General features: G+C 49.4%; 7 protein-coding genes and 1 non-coding gene across 8 annotated transcripts; 6 read left to right on the top strand and 2 right to left on the bottom strand.

Moving 5' to 3' along the window:
- Positions 1-173: 173 nt before the first annotated feature.
- FMAN_13474 (uncharacterized protein) lies at positions 174-1,431 on the top strand (the record flags this gene model as incomplete). Its single annotated transcript, XM_041832946.1, has 4 exons — positions 174-433; positions 490-512; positions 566-971; positions 1,026-1,431. The coding sequence occupies 4 exons, from the start codon at positions 174-176 to the stop codon at positions 1,429-1,431; spliced, it is 1,095 nt and encodes a 364-aa protein (XP_041683359.1).
- Positions 1,432-2,570: 1,139 nt separating this feature from the next.
- Positions 2,571-4,517, top strand: FMAN_13473 (uncharacterized protein; the record flags this gene model as incomplete). Its single annotated transcript, XM_041832945.1, has 3 exons — positions 2,571-2,631; positions 2,691-3,034; positions 3,090-4,517. 3 exons carry the CDS (start codon positions 2,571-2,573, stop codon positions 4,515-4,517), a joined length of 1,833 nt encoding a protein of 610 aa, XP_041683358.1.
- A 458-nt stretch (positions 4,518-4,975) lies between these two features.
- On the bottom strand, positions 4,976-5,091 carry rrna26. Its single transcript, XR_005994016.1, has one exon. It is a non-coding gene; the product is annotated as a ribosomal RNA (ribosomal RNA).
- A 1,028-nt stretch (positions 5,092-6,119) lies between these two features.
- FMAN_13472 (uncharacterized protein) lies at positions 6,120-7,555 on the top strand (the record flags this gene model as incomplete). The annotated part of the gene is made up of 9 exons (XM_041832944.1): positions 6,120-6,197; positions 6,246-6,283; positions 6,336-6,389; positions 6,441-6,447; positions 6,497-6,541; positions 6,599-6,753; positions 6,808-6,864; positions 6,919-7,273; positions 7,325-7,555. 9 exons carry the CDS (start codon positions 6,120-6,122, stop codon positions 7,553-7,555), a joined length of 1,020 nt encoding a protein of 339 aa, XP_041683357.1.
- A 1,499-nt stretch (positions 7,556-9,054) lies between these two features.
- FMAN_13471 (uncharacterized protein) lies at positions 9,055-10,568 on the top strand (the record flags this gene model as incomplete). Its single annotated transcript, XM_041832943.1, has 3 exons — positions 9,055-9,739; positions 9,795-9,919; positions 9,981-10,568. 3 exons carry the CDS (start codon positions 9,055-9,057, stop codon positions 10,566-10,568), a joined length of 1,398 nt encoding a protein of 465 aa, XP_041683356.1.
- Positions 10,569-10,757: 189 nt separating this feature from the next.
- On the bottom strand, positions 10,758-13,031 carry FMAN_13470 (uncharacterized protein; the record flags this gene model as incomplete). Its single annotated transcript, XM_041832942.1, has 1 exon — positions 10,758-13,031. The coding sequence occupies one exon, from the start codon at positions 13,029-13,031 to the stop codon at positions 10,758-10,760; it is 2,274 nt and encodes a 757-aa protein (XP_041683355.1).
- A 5,196-nt stretch (positions 13,032-18,227) lies between these two features.
- FMAN_13469 (uncharacterized protein) lies at positions 18,228-19,223 on the top strand (the record flags this gene model as incomplete). Its single annotated transcript, XM_041832940.1, has 1 exon — positions 18,228-19,223. The coding sequence occupies one exon, from the start codon at positions 18,228-18,230 to the stop codon at positions 19,221-19,223; it is 996 nt and encodes a 331-aa protein (XP_041683354.1).
- A 921-nt stretch (positions 19,224-20,144) lies between these two features.
- On the top strand, positions 20,145-21,548 carry FMAN_13468 (uncharacterized protein; the record flags this gene model as incomplete). The annotated part of the gene is made up of 1 exon (XM_041832939.1): positions 20,145-21,548. The coding sequence occupies one exon, from the start codon at positions 20,145-20,147 to the stop codon at positions 21,546-21,548; it is 1,404 nt and encodes a 467-aa protein (XP_041683353.1).
- Between the last annotated feature and the right edge of the window lie 354 nt (positions 21,549-21,902).

Here is a 21,902-nt window from a genome sequence, read left to right as displayed (position 1 = left end):
TAAAAACCCCATCATGCAAGATTCCGATCTACTTCGGGGGCTTGGCAGGGATTTGCCATTCTTTTTTTCTTGCTTAAAGGCCGTCTTCCTGTCGCAACCCTGTCTACTCGTCTTTCTTGGCTGTTTGCTTGTTTCGCTTTGTTTCAGTCACTATTTCCCGATTCGATCTCACAATGGCGGGTTTCTTAATACCGGATCACTACGTATACGTGAAGCCCAGCACTACCGATCAATTGGTCGCCAGTATCATCTGGGGTTTTACTCTCGCTGTTGGAATCTTTGCGGGCCAAAAGGCGGGAAAGCAGACATGGGATCAGTGGAAGCGCACAGGACGGGCTAAGGCCTACGTCTGGATGATCTGGGCCGAATGGCTGGCTTCGATGTTGATTGGAGTTTTGTCATGGTGTTTTATCCGTGGTTACATTGCTCCCAGGTATGTTATCGCCCTCGTCAAATTGGTAGGCAATAGAACTGACCAGTCATTCTTAGCTTCTGGATCTTCTTTGTTCTCCGTACGATACATCCTTCAAACATTATACGAACACGAAACTGACTGGTCTCTTAGTGTGCGCCTGGGTTGTCCAAATTCAATGCATTTGTGGAATCATCATCAACCGAATTTCTCTCCTTATGGTCGACAGACGAAACGCCATCAAGATTCGATGGATAACTGCCATTACCCTTGGCCTCATTAACATCAGTGTTTTTTGCATTTGGATTCCTTCTCAGCTGCAAATCTCCCAGCGCTACCATGACATCAACTACATTTGGGATCGCATTGAGAAGGGTCTCTTCCTGGTCATCGACGCAACACTACACGGGTACTTCGTCTACCTGATTCGGATCAAGCTTATCGCCAATGGTCTTACCAAGTACCAGCCTCTGATGCGATACAATCTTGTCATGATTGTTATATCCATGAGTTTGGACGTTATTCTCATTGGCAGCATGTCTATCGGCAATGGTTTCATGTAAGTCGCCGCTCCAAATGGCTGGTGCTAGGCCTCAATGACTGACCCGCATAGTTACGTGCAATTCCACCCTCTTGTCTACATGCTCAAGCTTCACATTGAGATGAACATTTCCGCCCTCATCGTGCGAGTCGTTCGTGCGACCGGAGATCACAGCTCATACCCCTCTGGTACCGATCTGCGCTCCAAGGTCAGAGCCGCCGTCACGAACAAGAAGTCGGGTAACTCGAATCGCACAGGTGGCACAGGAAAGGGCGCCATGTTTTCGTCTACGGGGAGAAACTTGGAAGTGCGCATCGACGCAGGCGGTCAGATAACCGACAGCGAAAACAGACCCCAGCCAGCGGGTATCACAAAGGTCACACAGACGCATGTAACAGTCATGCCCAAGCACGACGAGGATGATGCCAGCTCGCAGTCCTCAACGCGGCACCTGAAGGACCCTTACTCGTATGCCTGATTCACTAGGGCTGACGGAGGTGGAGGGGAGTCGTATCGATGATGGAGACGGCACTTCGGTGACATTCTCTGCTTGCCAAGCATAGCGAACATACGCCACAAAACGTGGCTCGGAGATTATAGAAATTAGAAGGCCTAGAGTCATAGAAACGAAACATCACTAGCATAACGTACTTAATTAATAATGGATATCTCGACTCTGAAGCGCGCGACATGAAGGAGAAACGCAAATGGACCCAGCAGCTAAGGTTTTTCGCCGACATGATCTGCGACCGGGTTGCCCTAGCTCGGCATAGGCTCGGTGAGCTTCGTGGAGCAGCTCCGGTGAGACACTCTGCACAACGGGGCTTGTTGCACACAAGAAATTGTTAGTGCAAGGAGCTAGACATGGTTAGCTGTGCGATGGTACAGCTCAAGTGGCGAACAATGACTAGCTACAAGTCGATTGAGTCGTCACCAGTCTTGAATTGATCGTTTTCCAGAGCTGAACTGTTGATCCAAAGAGTAACCGAGTAACCGAGGTAGCGATCAAATCAGGACTAGCTACAGCTTTGCTCCCTTTCCAATTCAAGCTCTGAGTTGCATCCAAGGAACAACGAAGCACTTTCCCGCGTCTGGACCGCTCAAGTGACCCATGGGCTTGAGCTAACAACCCCCAAGGTGCACAGCCAGTGGAGTCTCGAGAATTCTCATGAGCCACTCACTGCACTTCTCTCAGCACGGCCCGGTGCCCGGAGCTCATTGCCTCTATCCACCAGCCTAATTCCAGTTAGGAGATATGGGGTACTCACCTTACCATTCTCAGATTGCCCCAGATGAATGCAACGTACCCGACCAGATCGGCGTCTGGACAACCCCGGTTGAAACGTCCTACCCCAAGTAAAGTCTGATTGTAAGGGTCCAGAGATGGGTTGCTGAGATATTGGAAGGACCTGCAGGTGACTCGCGCGGGGTTATCCTGCGGCTGGCTGCCCGCAAGCAATAACCATGGTGACACGAGCTGCAGGTATATATATATAACTTCCCCTCACGAGGGACATTCTCTTTCTGAACCACCAAGCACGACTCGCTCACTACCTTCTTCTAATCCCATTTCCGACCTTCTAACCCCGTTGCCGAAAGGATCGTCCAGCCTTGACCATGGGTTTATATACTAAACTCGCTAGCGACATTACCGAAGTCGACGTTATCATCGCTGGAGGTACGCTTGTTCTGTACCTAACTAGCTAACCCACCAACACTGCTAATTATGTGAACTAGGCGGAACAGCAGCATGTGTCGTTGCCGGGCGTCTGGCGGAGGCTGATCCAAATCTGTCTATCCTTCTGATTGAGGGCGGGCAAGACAACCGTGGGGTCGAGAGCATTGAGAACCCTGTCTTTTTCCTGGATCACTTGCTGCCAACCTCCACCACGACCTTGTTCTACAAGGCTAACAAGTCAGACAAACTGGCTGGACGCGAGTCCATCGTTCCCTGCGGTGGAACTCTTGGTGGAGGCTCGTCGATCAATTTTATGATGTACACTCGTGCTCAGCGAGCAGACTTCGACTCTTGGAAGTCCCCAGGATGGTCTGCCGATGACATCTTTCCGTTTTTGAAGAAGGTATGCATTCTGGGTTAATCTGCGGTATTCTGACACTTTTGCTAATTCCGTCTAGCTTGAGACATACCATGGCCGAGGTAACCCGGAACACCACGGCTTTGACGGCCCGGTCCACATCTCTGACGGTACATACCGTTCCAAGAACCCAGAAAGCGACTTCATCAATGGTGTGTCTCAGGTCGGCTGGCCAGAGGTTCACGACTTGCAAACTCTCGACGCCAACAACGGTGTTGAGCGATGGCTTCGATATGTTTCCAAGGATGGTCGTCGGCAAGACACTGCTACGGCTTATCTTCACAACAAGATCGACAACAAGAAGTATCCAAACCTTCATGTTCTCGTGGAGTCAAAGGTTGTCCGTGTTCTTCTTGATGACGATAAGAAAGCTGTTGGTGTCGAGTACACTCCCAACCCAGCATTCCAAGCTCAGATTACCCCAACCCAACATCCGACGCTGAGTGTCAAGGCTCGGAAGCTGGTCGTTGTTTCATGCGGTGCTCTGGGTACACCACCCGTGCTCGAGAGATCAGGCATTGGCGCCCCTGAAGTCCTAAAGAAAGCTGGGGTCGACGTAAAGGTTGACCTACCTGGTGTTGGTCACGAGTATCAGGATCACAACCTCATTCTCTATCCTTACAGAACTAATCTCCAACCCCATGAAACAGCCGACAGAATTCTCAGAAACCCTGACAAGCGCCAAGAGTTTATCAAGTCAAAGGATTCCATGTTGGGATGGAATGCGATTGATATCTCTTCTAAGCTCCGACCTTCAGAAGCCGATGTTGCTTCACTTGGCCCTGAGTTCCAGAAGGCTTGGGACCGGGACTTCAAGAACCATCCTAATCGACCTTTGATGCTGATGGGCATGATCTCTTGCTTCCTTGGAGATCCCTCGACTGTGCCTGAAGAGCAATATGTTACCGTCGGCAACTACACTGCTTACCCATACTCTCGCGGCCACGTTCACATCACTGGCGCTGGGCTCGACGACCCCCTTGACTTCGATGTTGGATTCCTCAGCGATGAGAACGACATTGACTTGAAGAAGCAGATTTGGGCTTACAAGAAGTCCCGAGAGATCATGCGTCGAACAAAAATGTATCGTGGTGAGATCGCTGCTGGTCACCCGGCATGGCCCGCAGGGTCGAAGGCAGCTTCTGTGGAGATCAACGAGGCTCTCGGTAATGTCACAGATCTCGAGTACTCGGCGGAAGATGACAAGGCCATTGAGGACTGGGTTCGACAGAATGTTGCCACGACATGGCACTCCATCTCTACCTGCAGGATGGCACCTCGTGACAAGAATGGTGTTGTGGATGAGAGACTGAATGTACATGGCACAAAGGGTCTCAAGTTGGCTGATTTGAGTATTCCTCCGGAGAATGTCGGTGCGAACACGAACAACACTGCTATTGTTGTTGGTGAGAAGGCTGCAGATATCATCATCAAGGATCTGGGCCTTGGCCCATCTGCTAAGTTGTGAGATGGAGGTAGCTTGTTGACTAGAAGGAAGTCTTCGAAACTGACTTGGGCTTGAGCAGTGTTTGTAGGGACGTTGAGAACATGAATTTGGCTTGATATTTGGCCGTAGCGTAGCAATCAGTAACAAAAACATACAAGGTCTTGAAGCCTGAAAGCTTACTTACACAAACAAGAGACTTTTAGTGAATTGCAAGATCGAAGCCCGCGTAGCTTACTATCTCAACATTAACGAAATCTATCATAGACAAAACAACGGCGTGCAACAATGTTCTTCTTTGGGGGCTTCTGGAGTTATGCACGTCCCTAGCTTTATCGTGCATCGTGCAACAGCGGTTCGAGGAGCCATACAAGTGCCCACCACAGCACAGCCCAGTAAGACTTCCACGCCAGACTTTCAGAAGCCTCCAAGAAGCGCTACAGACTGTGACCAGTGTAACAGCAAAAAGATAACATGTAAAAAACATACAATAGCGGGGATTCGCTGGTCGTCACCGACCCAACTACTAATCCGCCGGTTAGTGGCTTGACTATGGGAGAGCAGACGGGATCCCGTATTTTCCACTACCTATGGTCGTATGTATCAGTGATGCTGTCGTTGAGATCTATACGCTCAGGATTACGGCTTAGCAGAGGATGGTTGGGTCACCAACCATCGGGCCAACGCTACGGATTCAGCCACACTCCACAAGACATAAATCTCTGCTGGATACCTCTACAAGCTCTCCTGTGCTACTGCAAACTATGATGTTAGGTAATTGCATTTCATCTGGTTGCAGTTAATTTGTTCACCCTTATTGAGGTTCCGAACCTTTGTCAGCCTCAACAGTACTAGGCCAACCCCCTCCGAGGGATGTGCAGACGGACACTATCCCGCTGATTCGTTATTCTTTGGAAAAACATTCCCATCAATATCTCGGTTCTATACCTGATCTTTTTTCGTAACAGTCGGCGGATTGCTGTTGGCTCCCAGCCGAAGTGAATATGTGGCCCGTGTACTGTTGCCAAGATGCTGTCTATAGAATAAACATCGATCGTTGCATATCGTGTGCCAATCACATGTGAAATCCGCCAGGATCGCATCAAGTGTCGAGGGCTAATAGGCCTTCCTTTTATGGTGTTTAGTGCCGAGCAGGTTGCAATGCATTCGTATTAAAAATGGGTTTCAGTGCGACCAACAACTTCATGAGACAGGGTTGCGACCATCTCCACATCACACATGCATGAAGATACATACGAGCTATGGAGAAACGCTTTGGGGGTTTTCAGTACTAATAAAGCCCCTCATCGGTCATTCGAGACTATAGTCGTAGCCACAGTACTACGCCGCTCTTATGCCGTCGGTCAAGGCATTTTACCTTGTGTGAAGAGTGACAAGCGGCGGGCCGCTCGGGAACCAAGGGCGATCGACAAGGATGTAGCCCCAGGAGACGGAGGCGGAAACGGTGGCCATCCCAATTGGCCTCGTCTATCCTGAATATTAGCCGAGTGGGGATACAGCATATGATACCACTTGAGTTACACACAAGCATGAACAAATCATAAAGAGGGGGCGTCCCAGTGTTGAGTTGCAGGTGTCCTGCAGCGCATTTGTATCGTCAGCAAAATGGCTTCCCCAACTCTTCAACCAACAGCCGAACGTGCTGAAAGGCCTCATCATGTAGCTGGTGTACTAGAAGCAGAGGTACCATACTCAACACTATGGATAGAAAATTTTGCTGATTAAGAGTAGGACGATGGCGGAGATACTGATTCCACGTTAGACCTCGGGTCGGTCATAATGACGGATATTCTGTGATTTCTATGCTGACAATCAGTGCAGAGAGGGTTCTTCCAGTTATATGACGTCTCTCAAATCAAGCATCTTTAGCTATAGGTAAGAGACCATAATTCGAAGTCAGATTTACTTCTTTCTAAGATTATGTAGATATGAGGTACGGCATGCATGATTCCTGAGTAGTTGGTAACCTAACAGCTCAACAGCATGGCCGTCGATATCATGCATTTCACGAAGGAGTATACTTAGTGGTAAGTCTTCTCGCTCACCGAAACTTCAAGTGCAAGCCGACTAACCATACACCGTAGCCGAACGATGACGAAGAGCAGAGCCGCATGGACCTGGTTCACCATATTTACAGTCTTCTTCTTGCGGGGAAGCTTCATACAGCCCCAATTGACACCCCCCAACGGGTCCTTGATCTGGGCACAGGTACTGGCATCTGGGCTATCGATTTTGCAGAGTAGGTTTTGGCCTCTTGGTGACTAGTTGAAGCCCCGTTGTTGACCTCAGAAAGCGAGCACCCTTCAGCCGAAGTAGTCGAGACAGACCTGAGCCCCATCCAGCCTGACTGGTGAGTCATGAGCATCATGTCTTTAACTTTGTCCAGGCTCATATTTCTATACAGGGTTCCTGCCAACTGCGCCTTTGAAGTCGACGACTTTGAAGACCCGTGGGTATACAAGAAGCCGTTCGACTACATCCATGCCCGAGAGCTTGAAGGGTGCATCGGCAACGAGCAGCAGTTCTTCGATCGTGCGTTCGAGAACCTCAACAGCGGTGGTTATCTCGAACTTCAAGCCCAGCGTGGCTTCTTCATGTCAGACGATGACTCGATCAAGAAGGCCGTGAATGCAGAGGTCTGGGCTGAAGCAGTACGCGACAGCAGCAACAAATTCGGAAAGCCTATTGACTGCGCCATGAACTGGAAATATAAGGTGATAAAGGCGGGCTTCGTGGATGTCCACGAAGAAGTCCGAAAGGTGAGGATTATACCTGACGGGAAAACAAGTCGTTAGCTGATCATGAGACAGATTCCAATTGGTGCCTGGCCCAAAGATCCTGTCCTGAAGGAAGTAGGCAAATGCCAGGTTGTTCAATCATGTGCAGCCATTGATTCTTACACTCCCATGCTTCTGGAAAAGGTCCTTGGATGGGGCAAAGAGGAAACTCAAGTCTTGATGGCGAAGGCCAAAGGGGAGCTCCGAAATCCCTCTATCCATCTGTATCTTCCTGTCTACTTTATCTGGGGAAGAAAGCCATAGAATTCCGATCTCCGGCTGTCAGTGCCAGATGAAACATAACTTTGAGTGGTACAGGTGATGTGAAAGGCAAATTCAAAGACGAAAAGTCCACAGAACCGTGTGATCCGGGTTGCCGAGATACGATCAGATAGGACCTATATAGGAACTGCACTGTGAGCGCTTACCTGAATCCCGCTTGCTTCGCAAATTGTGACGGAAAAACTGGTTGCAATCATAAGTTCTCTGTTTGCCGCCATCGCCCTCACTCAGTCCGGTTCGTCGTATAGATGCCAGTAATCTTTCCATGGCCATGCAGCGATCGCCAAGCTGCGATGTTGCGCTCCCGGGATGGAAGAGCCTGCAAATCCCAATAGGCCGCTCGGTTCCGCTCTCTGACGAATTCATTGCCCTTGATCTTGTCGATTTCAATCTTCTAGAGTCAGATATTCAGCGATGGCGCAACGTGTATGCCAGTCTATGCAGTTATTGGATTGAAATGATAAGGTATCTTGGCAATAGTGGTCTTCGTTTGGCTGGATGCTAACAGAGCCCCTGTGGACCACTAAACTTACAGCACTGTTAGCCACTTCACCGCTAAGGTTCCTGAGATCGCCGTTGACAGTGGCTGAAGGTGGCGCTTAACGGTAACCGATTATCTTCTGTCGCCGAGATCTGAATCCTGGTTTTAAAAAACAATTGGAGCTGGGTTCCTAGGGGCTCCATTCGCACAGTTATGCGAAGCTTACAACATTAGTGGTGGAATGGGCCAGCCTCCAAATTGTGTTGGTTGCCGAGATCTGCGATGAGGTAGCTGGCGTTTGGACCGCCACCAAATGAAACAACCCATTGAAAACGACATCGACGTTTGAGGAAGCACGGGCAAGACATGAAAAGGCATGTGCACCAGTCAAAGATACTCTAACAAGTACCTTTTCAAGTGCCTGGGCGAGGTAATCTCACACAAACAGCTTATTGATTGCGCCGTGTTTGTCCTGGTAAACATCCATCGTAGTGGACGGGAAGGGAGGTAGGTAACCTTCGCGGGGGGTTATCCGCTAAACCCCCTGCAATATGGCACACAGGACGTTTGTACCCACTGAAGCGTTGGGATTTAGGTATTTAGCACCACACATCTACCAACAGCACAGTAAATCACACCAACAGTTTCTTTGCTTATGGGCGTGTAAACACAGCCTCGTTTGCCTGAAACTCTACAAGGGTTTGTTTATCTTCTTGTATCTTTCCCTCTGCCATTTAGTCTACTTACACAGAGCGCAGACGAATCGGAATTCGGCTTGTGTTTTCCCGACAGATGCCTCCCAGCAACGCAATCGACCAAAAGTTGTTTGCTCTTGCCAGGAGCCAACAGGCTCAGAGCCTGATTCGTTTTTTTCCTCCTTCATCCCGCCTCTCGCTTCTATCTTCACGTCAAAGGGGAGCAACTATATCTTTGAGACATTGCCCTACGGTTGCCGCCGACTCCTCTCGACCTATAACACGAATTCCGCGCCATACATGCCATGAATGCGAACCACGACGAGGCACCCGCCTCTTACGATGAAATTGGGGTCGGTGACGCAAATCCAGAGGTTCAAAAATGCGTCAATCGCATCTACAAGGCATCTGGAAAATATCCCTGGGACTGGCTGCCACGCGATTACGTTCCCAAGGTCGCCGCTTGGGGGACCAACGCCGCGCTCAACCTTGCCCTTGCCGTTGAAGCTGTTCACGCCCATGGATCAACGGTTACCATGGATGAATTGCGCGAGTTCCTGGTACGAAGGGCTAGAGAGCGCCAGCAATTAAGCAAGAGTGGCAAGCCAGTCAAGCCCACAATGAACTCGGATTGCGCGAAGGCCAGAAAGTGGATTGAAGACAACATGATCAACTCTCAAAGCACATCGAAACAGAACAAGCACAAACGTTCGGGCCATGATGGTGCCTTTAGGAAAGCGAGACCGAAGACATGGCGCGGGCTCACTATAGCTCAAAACAAGCAAACCCAGGACAAGCTTGACGACGATGATGATAATGATGACCGCGACGACGACGGTCCGTACCCAGGGATTGACTTCAATAGAGAGATGAGTGTTCTCAGCGATATCAGCAACGTGAGCAGTGCAATCGGTCCATCCGATCGGCGCCAGCACTCCCCTCCTCCACCGCCCGATCGGACTTGGACTCACAAGCGGGACATGCCTCCTCGTATGTTTCTGTATGTTTCGTTCTTGAGCTGAATCAATGACTGACACCCACTTAGCACCCTCTCCAATCCCCAGCAAACGCTCTCGTCAGGTCGAACAATTCCTATCAACCAATATCGATGACTCCAAGGTAGCAGCCAGCCTAGTCGACGCAGAGGAAGAAGCATGTCTCAGTCAAGCGGTCAGTACCATGCCTCAGCTATTCACATAAGCGCCGAGGCTAATTTTGTCTCACATTATAGGAAACCATGATGTTCTATGCTATCAACCGCAACCTACGAACATCATGCGAGAGGATTGAAGCTGCTGAAAACCTGAGCAATGTATACAACCAGGAGATAGACATTACCCGAAATAATTTAGCTACAATCGACATGGGGGTCAGGAACATTCTCCAAACAGCCACGAAAAACCGAGATGAAAAACAAGAGAATGTGAGGCAATTAAGAGAGGAAAAAAACAAGTTGGCCGCGATGATAGAGGACCAGGGTGGGAAGTGTTCGGAAACTCTGCAGACTATGTACGACGGTTTTATCCTGGAATATGAAAACGCGCAGAAAGAGCTTAAGAAGGCCCAAAACACTTTGGAGGCGATGGAAGAGGAAAGTCAGAAGAACAAGCAACATCAAGATGGACAAGATAAGATCGCATCTCTGGAGAGGGACATTGCCAAACAAAAAGAGATCATTAAAGGGAAAACGAGGAGGAAGTTAGAACTAGAGACTGCCCGGTGTTATGTGGATATCTTGAGCAAACTTGAGTCTGCTACTGACGAAGTGGTAGACGCAGAGCACAAAGCAGCAATGAAAAGGCAGGAGTACTTGTCATAGCACAACTTTGGTTGCTACAGCCAGCACCTGGCAAAGTCTGGAGTATGTTCAAGCATTGTTATTGGTTTCATGTTCGGTTTTCGAGAGCGATTGCACTGTCAATGGCTTGATGTGGCGAATGGTTGGTAACGATAAAAAGGACTTAGTGGCTCAGTTTGGGAGGGAGAACAACTTGAATTAAAACTAGAATCAAGTGCAAACGTGGGTATCTACTTCATAATAACAAGGAAACATCAGACCCTTGCCTTCCTGTGGCCTTCTTGTCTCACCGCCTGTGCTAGCTGGTTGGTCGCGAGCCCTGAGTTCTTCATGGAGGGACAGCAACCTTGAATCCATCTTGGATAGTCTCTCCTGCAAAATTCTCTCGATGACCAGCTTCTCAAACACTGCGACATCATCGAAATAGTCAGACTCTTCCTCATCAAGGTCCCCATCTCGTCGTCTATGAGTCGCGAAGCGTAGCGGCGTTTGTGTTGGCTTGACTTTCCTAACAAAGTCTCGCCGTCGTGTGTTGTACCTCTCGGACCTGGCACTCCAGAAGTCTTTGGCCATCTCCCCAAGTTCAAGAGTTCTTGCTGCTGTAAGCCCTGCGTGGCTCACATCGACCTTGGACTTCCACTTGCCGGGCTTGTAAGTCGTGAAGCTCAGCTCTTTGATGTGATGGCGTATTCTCATGTCAAGGAAATGTCCCGAAGCTGGGAGTACCTTGTCTACAAGGCCCATATCTCTTGCTTGAGAAGCAGATATGGGAAGCATAGCGCGCAGTATATGCCTTGCGCGCTCTGGTCCACAGCGACCGACGTAGGATAGAGAGTGATACTCAGAGCCGTAGAGTCCGAGGGTTCGATAGGCGGGATTGAGGACGACTTCGGAACCTGCGATGACCACGTCACAAGCAGCTGCCAAGGCCACGCCGCCAGCAGCGCAGTTCCCTCTCAGCGCCGCAATCGTAGTGACGTTCTTCCGAGGAAATACGTCCAGTAGCATGTGCACCACATCATCGATGCGATTGATGTTCTTCCAAGACTCTGCTGCAGGGTCATCACTGGCTTCGATGACGTTGAGGGCGATACCGTTGCCGAAGTATGAGTCGCCGCCCATGAGCACGACGGCATCAAGAGCCTCATGCAAAGCGACGAATTCAAGAGCTTCAATGAGTCGCGAGCATTGGGATGTGCTCATGGCACCGTTATAGAACTCGAAGTAGACGAAGGCGACTTGGCGCTTACCCGCACTCGCAGTAAAATCTACCCAGATCTCTTGATGGGTTGAGTATGTTGCTTTGGACCACTCGAAGAGAGGGCGTAGTGATAGTGAACTGTTCAGGGTGCTTTGGTTGATGAGGCCGAGATCGAGAAGGCCTGAGACAGCGGGGACTTTGGGCCAGAGCATCGGATCAGCCTTGCGCTTCACTCGGCGGATATGAGTGATCCAGATTCCTTGTCCATCACAGGTGGCGACGCAGACAGCCTCGTCTCTGCAACCGATGATTTGTCCAGGTCCGCGTTTGCATTTGGCATCCCTCCCAGCCTCAATCGTACCTCCGTAGACGTAGAGACCGACTCCTCCAAACAGTTTTGTGAGGCAGCCAGGCTGCGAATCAGCCGACCTGATCTTTCGCGATATCGTCCGAGCGGGTTCGTATTGGATGTCGAAGTTGCGGTCCGCTGCCTTGAGAAGTGGTCGGCGATGTGTTGGTCCGCCGAGGAAGGGCTTGCGCAGTGTCACTGATAGACTTTTATAATTGCGGTTAGGGACAAGGTCGACTGAGATGCCATGAATATCTTGTTTGTCCAGCAGTGACAGTCGCGAGAGAGCTGCTGCTATGCCTGAATCGGAGAAGCCGTTGGCTGCAGAGACGATGCGGTGCAGAGCAGTAGCGGTGGCAATAATCGCTGCTTGGGTGACCTCTTTGCGGTAGAGAGTTGACTTGGAGACTCCAGGCGCGTCGATGTCGATCTTGAACTGCTCAAAGGCCCAGACTGGACCAGCGTCCATCTCATCAACAGCTTGTAAGACTGTGACACCCCAATGCGACCGGCCGTTCTGGCTCCAGGACTGGGACTTGAGTAGTTGATCGGAGTCTATGGCGTTGCCGTCGTCGCCCATGAGCATCCAGTCGAGGGCGCTTGGTCCTGCGTCACCTGGCGGTCCAGGATGGATGATGAGGGTGAGATACTTTGAGAAGATCTCGCTTGGGACTCGAGTAGTCATGAAGGGGCAGACGATGACGTTTGGTTGGAACAGAGTCGCTGCCTCGATCAGGGCTTTGTCGGATAGCGCATACTCAATCGTGACATCGTGTTTCTGGCTGAGGATAAGATACAGCTGCTGAGAGAGCGAGTTGTGCGCGGTGCAGAGAAAGAGGATCTTCATGGGAGGTGTAGTAGGCAGGCGACGCTCACCCGAATCGCTCGAGCGACTGGTATCGCTGGTACCTCGTGATAGCTTCAGTGAACCCATTGTGAAATGTTACGACGAGATACTTGGCGTAGCAGCAGGAGCAACAGCCGGGGATGTCAGATGGCAGCATCATGGGGTTTAAGTAACAATCTCCACAAGCAGGCCAGTGAATAACTCAAGGTTGCGACATAATGACTGACAGTGTAACAGCATCTTCGCACTAGCCAGCCCAGCTGTGAACAAACGCACATGTGTCACTGAATCATACCCCATTAACAAGCAGTAATTCATTGGCTTAATGAGATGGCTACAATTTCGGTGGCTGATGATCTATCGGAACTCTAACGACTAAACCAGGATGGGCAAACAACTTGCAGCACGGACGCAGCCATCACAATCGAAGATCGAACTTTGGCGACAGATTCTGTGTTTCATTGGATCGCAATCTCACTTTTGGCTTCATTATTTCGGGTGATGGGTGCCCCTTGCAGTTGCTTTGGCTTTCCAAGGGAGATTACCTGGCGCTTGGTGTTGGGGCTTTACCACGATTGTGAATTGATCGACACGGCTGAGTGGTTAGCGGAGCTGAGCTTTGCTTCCTGTTGATCACAGGTCCCCGGTTTCTGGGTCGAAATGTATCGCAGCAAATCACTGAACGGAGACTTAAATCACGCAGGCTGATCGAAAGCATGCTAATATCCAAGGGAGCATCACTGGCATCATCAGTGCACGAGGTGCCCTGCAGTAAATGGAGAGGCCCAGAAGTGAGGGACTGAGCGCGCCCTATCTTATCAGGCTTTCGCTCAGACGCGCCAAACACCAAATTATGATGTCAGTAAGATTCCATATCGCAAAGCCTTGCAACCTCTTTGAAGTGCCACAAGAAGCCGTGCGACCCAAGCACGGCAATATGACTCAAGCCAGAGCCCAAGGGATGAATTAGTCCAACCGTTGGGTTCTGAGGCCTTTCGTGCTGGAGGCAGTGATACGCGTCGCCGAAAGAATACGGAAATTGGTAATTCCGGTTATTTGTTTGTGGTGGAGAGGGCGGAGCGATCGCGCCAAAAGTCAAAACAGCCCCTCACGATGCAGGGTAAGTTGATCGGCATTCTCGACTTTTGAAGTACGGAGCTAAAAGTCCTCACATTGCATGATAAGTGTTAATCTCATGGCTGTTGTCACAAAAAGGGAGAATTGGGCGAATTGCCTTTGCTAGATTTGGGCTGGGCTTGCAGGTTTAGGGTTGTTTTCATGCACTATCATGGCAGCGGAACAAATGCCGACTCAAGGGATGATGCTGGTTTGACCTTGATCACAACAAGTAAATCCACGTAGGGAAAATACTAAAGCTTTCGCCCTGAAGTGACAGAATTTCAAGTACAATGTGACTGGCAGATAGCAGCCCGAGTCGATTATCCCACCATTCCTTCCACGTCTTCAGGTTTTGCTGGTGTTTCTTGATGAACGTCTTCGTTACTGCACAGGATTGTGAATTGTTATCGATAACGCCCAAAATGACTTGCGGGGTCAATTACGGGACGGAACTAGAGAGCAGAGAATTTCCGCTTCTATTCCGTGGCCATGAGATTGGTTGAGACTACGTACGGCCAACCCTAAAAATAGCGGCTTGAACACTGATGGCTTTTATTACCTGGGCCTCGGCCTCTAAACACATTGCATAAGTTGGTTCAAATTCGGCATGAAAACTTAGCCATCGTTTGGGGATATAATTGCAGACGATTCCAGTTTCTCTGAAGTGCCTAGCTTGATATGCCAGCCATCCATCATATCTACACGCTGCTCAAAACACAAGAAATTCACTAAGTATGAGCGCTAATAGCACGGAACCTTACACTTGGCTACTCAGTAGTGGCTACTCAGACTCTGAATGAGTATCTGGAAATATAATAACGCCTTTTATGTTATCTAAAGTACACTTGTCAACATTTTGTGTCTTGATAGCAATGAAATTGTCATACTGGTAGAAGACTCAAAGATACTTCAATCTCTTTCATATAAAATAAGAAGCCAACCGTAGTGTCACATCGTAGAGTCACAGTATAAAGCTCCGATGGGAGACCATGAAACCACAGCAGGTGGCATGACTAGATCTGAACAGGGAGTTGTGTCGTTCCAAGACGGTATGCGTAATAGATCTCGCGCTATTGCTATCCATGCATAAAGTAGTCTAGTGGGAGCAACAACAGTCTAGAAGAATATTAGAACATCATATCTGCAGCTGAAAAAAAGAGCTGTGGCGGGACTCGGAATGTCGGATAAGTTTCCATACCTACTGTTTCCAATGTGCATTTCTATATGGTGATTACAGCCTCCTCGTCATGGGACTCGACCACAAATACTACATCTAGGTCACAACTGAGACATTGCAACAACGTGCATGACAAATTACTATAGCATGAATGCTCCTGGCCATACTATCTCATCATTCCTTGCGGTTGGTAGGAGGACTTTCGGAGAAAAGGGGATGATCCCCCGCTCGTCATCGTGTTGCATTGGCAATAGCGGCACAAATATTCGATACCCGCCATTGCAACAGCAAGATCCTCCATTACATGATCTTCCACCAACGAGATATAGGGCATGCTGGTTGCAACTTCATGACAGACCTTGAGACAGCATCAATTTGCCCCCTTTGGTTTGCCTCCTTCCCAAATTCTCAATTCCCCGGTAAACTTTGAGAGTCCGTCGGACTTTATGACGGCACTTGCGACTCCAGCTGATGGCAAAAAGTTCATCCCTCAGCTCAACAAGTCATGGGTACAACATGAACCCCACGAAACGTAGCTAAGACCATCATGGGATCTTTCTACAGCGCGGAAAGGGCGTCAGGTAATAATAGAACACATATATACAGCAGCGGGGATCTAGAGATTATTCTGGGCTAGCGACTGGCGGAAAGTTTATATGGATTCCCGAAGTGTCGGAATCCCTAGATCCTCCAGGCACGGGGCCCCATAACGGGACGGCTTCCCCTAACAGGCTTGCCCTGACCAGTCCTCACCGTCAATCGTGAACAGCCAGGTTCGCAAGTCAGATAGGAGCAAGATCATCGGCCTTCATGGGCATCGGTCGTCGGGTATAGAACACTGGTATCTTCTAGCTTATGTTTTGCCCCATCGAAAGGCGGTACAGGATCAAGCCTGGCGATTCTCAGCTCCCGGCCGCGGATGTCGGCGGTCGCAAACACCGCCCTGTAAAGGTTTAGCGCCCCAACGCTCGAGTTTGAGATTTGCTCAGCTCATCTTTATGTAATCGGACAATGCTTGAATGCCAAGGAACCTTGACATTGATAGAACATGGTGTCGAGATGACATTAGAGCCTCTCAAGTGTCAGTTTAATGAACTGATCTCGCATGGTAATTGACTTTATAGGAACTAAGGTATTTCCCACTAACGCATGCAGAAGTGCTGTTCAGTCAGCCTCCAGCGATAAGCTTATTTGTGGCCCCTGCCAAGATTGCAAGCCCCTAAAGTTGACAGCGAACTCTAAGCAAGGCAACCTCAATTTCTGCAATCAAGGATACGCAAGTTCTTCCAACAACTCGCATACGTAACATTTGCTATGCGCTTAATGCATCCAACGTCATTCGATAGAAGTTTACGCCTGTTTTACAGGCTGTTTGTTCACACCATCTGCCATTGGAAGTTGCGTATTGTTGAAACCGTAGCTGTCTCGAGTACCGCAGGGTTGCAGTGGAAGCCCATACGAAAATTGTGATGATTCAACATTATGAATCAATACAGCTCGATTCCCGCGGGAGGAATCTGGGGCCACGGAGTAATATCATCTAAATGGCCTAGCAAAGGACCAAGTTTCGCAATGCAAAAGTCGTGCTAGTCTCCGTTGCGCTTGGATCTGATCGAACTCCCAGTAAACCGGGACCTGACTAGTCTACGCTCCGTATGCCACCGCAAGAGTTACTCTTTGGGTATCGGCCCATGCTAAAGTTTGACATCAAACGTCCTGTAGGCACTAACTATGGTTCATCCCGTGGTGAGGAGCCGCTCAAGCCATAAACTTCAAGGCCAGTTTCACTTTCCACGAAAAACATGTTCGCCGAACAAAACAAAACAGTGTCAGGCACCTTGGCGCTCACATTTGTTCTGAAGATCAGTTCATGTGGTTTGATAAAATGCCGTGCGTCGTTGTGGCAGCGCTTGCTGGACCTTCTCGACAAAAGTTGTTGAAACATGCTGAAAACTGTTTGAACCCCGCCTCGTACCACCACAAATCATGAAATTTTGCAAATTCGATGACCTCGTCTAGGTTCGTTTAAGGTTAACAATAATAGACTGCCCAGCGGTCAACTTAATTTGGTGAAGCTATGATCACCAGCCAGGGGCCTTCCCCCACTATCAGTACCTCAAAAAGACATCGTTTCCAGACCCCTACCGCCAAGAAGTCTTGAGCCCCCCTGATTGAAATGAGCGTTTCATGGCCTCGCCTTACCTCAATCAGCGCCGTGAGAATCGCCGCGAGAATAGACTCAAGACGGATCCGCCACGGCGTTGTTGGAGCTGGAGAACTATGATTGAAGAAGGAAAAGTAACGGATAGTTCAACTAATTGAGTTTTGGTTGATCAGCCATGGCTCAGAGTCAATCTACCCGTCTTTGAAGCATATTTTTTAGGTTGTTTTGTAGCGGTTGGTGAACGAGCCTAAACGAGCTGTCAACAACCTTAGTTAAATTAAACAGCGTTGTTGATTGGTGCAATAACATTCTATCCACTGAAACAACCCCTAGAATATACGGCTGCCCGCCGCACTCTGTAACAACAAGTCTGATCAAGATAGCGAAGCGAAGACCACCAACATGACCGGGTTCTTTTGCCTATGGAGAAGAAATGTTTTTCCCATCTTGGCGTTTTGAATTGAATGAGCCGGGGCTTTAGGCGCTCCAAGGACCAAGGATATTCTTCCACCGGACGAAAAACTGGCTCTCTCTGCTGTAAGGCCGAGTGCCGCGCCGTGCAGAATGGATATCCCCTGTGCGGCGCCAAAGATTGATGGTAGGGAGACTCAAGATCCAGAATCTATAAAGATATCGCATGTCCTCCGTCCTTCTCGACTTTTTCCCTTCTCATCACCATCAACAGATCTTCATCTTCTTTCATTCACTTCAGTCTTTCTTTCGAAGAGCTAGTCTCTCGTTCCTTTCGTTCCAATTCAACCGAGCCAGTCTCCAGCACTACCAATCAATTTACTATCCCTCAAACCAACCAACTCTTTTCAAAATGAAGTTCTCCGCTCTCGCCCTCGCTGCCCTCTCGCAGGTCGCCTCTGCCCACTACTTCTTCGACGTCAGCGCTCTCAACGGTGCCGAGTCCAAGTCCTTCCAGTACATCCGTGACTTCACCCGTCCCACCAAGTACAACCCCATCAAGTTCTCCTCCAACCCTTCCGCCGACATCCGCGACAACTCTTTTGCTGATGGTGAGGACATAATCTGCAACCAGGGTGCCACCGGAACCGGTGGTAACACTGAGGTCCTCGAGGTCAAGGGCGGCGATGTCATGACCTTCAAGCTCGCTGTCGGTGCCAAGATGGGTCACCCCGGACCTACTCTGGCCTACATGTCCGCCGCTGGTAGCGACGTCAAGTCCTACAAGGGTGACGGTGACTGGTTCAAGATCATGGAGGAGGGCGTCTGCAACGCCAGTGGTGACTTCACCAAGGACGCCTGGTGCAACTACGACGCCGCCTCTTTCGACGTCAAGATCCCTCAGGGTACCCCCAACGGCGAGTACCTCCTCCGAGTTGAGCACATCGGTATCCACCGATCCCACGTCAACCAGCCCGAGCACTACGTCTCCTGCGCTCAGGTCAAGGTTACCGGTGGCTCCGACGGCACTGTCGATGCCGAGATGGTCAAGTTCCCCGGTGCCTACAAGGACACCGATGAGTACGCCAACTTCTCCATCTACAACGGTGCTAAGGCCTTCCCCATGCCCGGCCCCAAGGTCTGGGACGGTGCCGCTTCCGCTGGTGGCTCTACCGAGGCCCCTGCCGCTGGCAATACTGAGGCTCCCGCTTCTACCCCCGCTCCCGAGGCCGGTAACGGTCAGCAGAACGGTGGTGAGCAGGCTGCTCCCTCTGCCACTCCTGAGGCTGGCAACAACAACGGCCAGAACGGTGGCTTCCAGGGCGGTAACCAGGGTAGTTTCCCCGGTGCCGCCAACCAGCAATTCCAGGGACAGGCTGGTTCCAACGGCTCTCCCTGCTCCGCTTAAGCGAGCAACCTTTTTTCTTGGAGACGCCGTAGTGTTTTGTTTTAGTGAAGGGGGGAAGTTGAAGCAAAGATGGAAGAGTTGAAGAGGTGGTTGGTCAACCTTGTATAAAAGAGTCCTGTTGATCGTTTCAAAACACTTAGATGAAGAGGGGATAGTCTGGTACTGTGCTCATAGTTTTTAGCTTTGTCTGTTTAATACGAAGCAGTCTTAGGACAAATCTTTGCTCCACCCATTCATAAGTGACCTCTTCCCATGCTATAGTCGCTTTGGAACTCTTCCACTGTATCCATAAAGTGCCTTGCTAAGTACCGAGTCTGATTAATTGCTACCTCTTATTACTCTTCATTTGCTTGCTTGTGTTATCATGCATCAGAACTGGGATACAAGCTCCACGGTCAGGACCATGCTTGCCTCTGTTTAGTTTTCGCAACCTAAATCTTGGCAGCAAAAATGCACACTCGATAGTTGATGCCAGAAGTATCTGCTCAACGCCTCGATAGGGCTGTCAACTTAGCGCCAAGCGTGTTAGAGAACGAAGAAACAGCAAAGCAAATCATCACTATTAAGAGTGAATATCTTGATGTTGACCTTTTGTAGTTTAGGTCCTAAAAAACCTTTGTCGCATTTCCGCACTGGCCAACCGTATCGTCAGGTGCCGAAGTGATAAAGTCTGCCATGTGAATGGGCCACCAATCATTCCTTTGTGATAGAGGACGCTGAAAATGCAATATCGCACCGAGAAATCCTGACCCGATTGAACGATACTATTTATTTATTTATGTAAGTGAAAGACTGATCTAGACTCCATCGAGAAGTGCCCGGGTCGCATGACGTCAAGCATAAGCAGGGTGAGACACTCAAAACATGTTTGTATCAAACCCTCAACACCGTGAAACATCCTTCATCCTCACATTCATCACAATGGCCCAACCAAACAAATTTGATCGCGAAGGGATCTTGACAAACACTTCACTTCCAGAAGTTTACAGAAAGCTGGTTGAATTGGCCGAAGAGTTCTCTGTACTTGGTGAAATCGATACCACAAAAGACTTAGTTTCACTGCTCCTCCAAGATACTACGTCGGAATGGCAACTCAAGCAACTCCATCATTTTGAGCCATTCTTTGCGGCTGCCGACATATGGCCCGATGAAATCCCCGAGAAGGACAGAAGTGAAGCAGTATCTGATAAGACTGCATCCAAGCACGCCCTCGATATTGACGATATCGAGGAACAAGATGACAAAGGCAACTTTCAGGAGCAGATAAAGAAGGCCCACCAATTCGGCGCCAACGGATCAAGCTTGGCTGATGCCCTATCCAGTGCTTATAGGTTGGCCTCAAAGCAGAGCTCCGACCTGGAAGAAGTCCAGAACAATTCCAGAGTTCAAGAAGCACTGGAACTCATCGCCCAGAACTTATACAAGCGAGGGATCATCTCGCGCCTTGCTGGACGCCATGATCTCAGTGGACTGCTAGCTACCGGTGTATTGGCCCGAAAAGTCCCTCTTGACAAGAAGAAGATCGAGGCTCTTGGCAAAGACGTCGTTGCGACATTCGCCGAACGTTTTAGCAAAGGGCGAAGACCTCTGGACATAGAGTCAAAACCCATGAAAGACGTGCTTTTGGAGCTCGAAAGAAACACGAAGCCCAAGTCCCTCGGCTACTGGGAAGAGATGGAACAAGACCCTCCGGAAACGCTTTTCAATCTGCCACCGGCTACAGATGAGCAGATATCATCACTGGAGAAGAGATTGAAAGTAACACTACCAGATGACTACAAGGAGTTTCTGAAGATCACCAATGGATTTGGAGGCACATGGAACGGCTTTCACCTCGACCCTCCTCTCCACAGCGTCGACGATGTCCAATGGTCTGATCCTTTATTCGAAGTCCCTTATGTTCAATTTCATGAAAGCATCAGTGGAGTACTCGTGCTGGATCTACCAAAGAGAGATGACTGGCCAAACTCCGGCCCAAACATTGAAATTGGCCGTGAAGATGTTCTCGGCATTCTTCTAATCACACCCGACTGTACCAAGGCAGTTTTGGAAGCCTATGACACAGCATTCAAAGGGTCGGATACCTCGGAAGATGACAAGAAGCAGGAGATGAAGGTCATTGAAGCGCATTATGGAAGCTACGATAAGATGAAGAAGTTGGATTGGGCCACTATTGAGTTTCACGATTCGGAGGACATTCCATGCGGGACGTTTCGGCAGTTTCTTGAGAACAGATTGCGTCGAACAACGACTGTGGGGCACCCGGATGAAAAGTCAAAGGAGGCTGGAAGTCTGGCTTATAGCTGCTTGGCTGATAATTCTTAAGCGAACAAGGAAGATATCAACATCCATGCCAGGCAACAGGGTTACGAAGATTTGTCACGTACACGTGTCAGTTACGGAGGCTCATAAGTAACAAAGTAACAAAGTATCAATTTCAATTCGCGAATGGTGTATTTGATCCTACGCTGCAAACAAAGTTCCGTCCGTCCCATGTTGATATATGCAATTTGGCTCCGAAAGATGCCGCCGTCCATTGTCCCAATTTTATCCGTACCAGCGACTCCCTGAATCCGTTTTTATCCCTAAGCAAAATCCGTGCCACCCATGTTCTCATTCCTTCATGATCCGTTGCTTCCATAAACCGTAAATATCCAAATTTTGTAAAGTAGGACTAGC

Source organism: Fusarium mangiferae (genome assembly GCF_900044065.1).
Source record: "Fusarium mangiferae strain MRC7560 genome assembly, contig: FMAN_scaffold007, whole genome shotgun sequence".
Lineage (NCBI taxonomy): Eukaryota > Fungi > Ascomycota > Sordariomycetes > Hypocreales > Nectriaceae > Fusarium > Fusarium mangiferae.
Note: the sequence above shows the minus strand (reverse complement) of the source record. Positions and strands in the feature narration are given on the sequence as shown.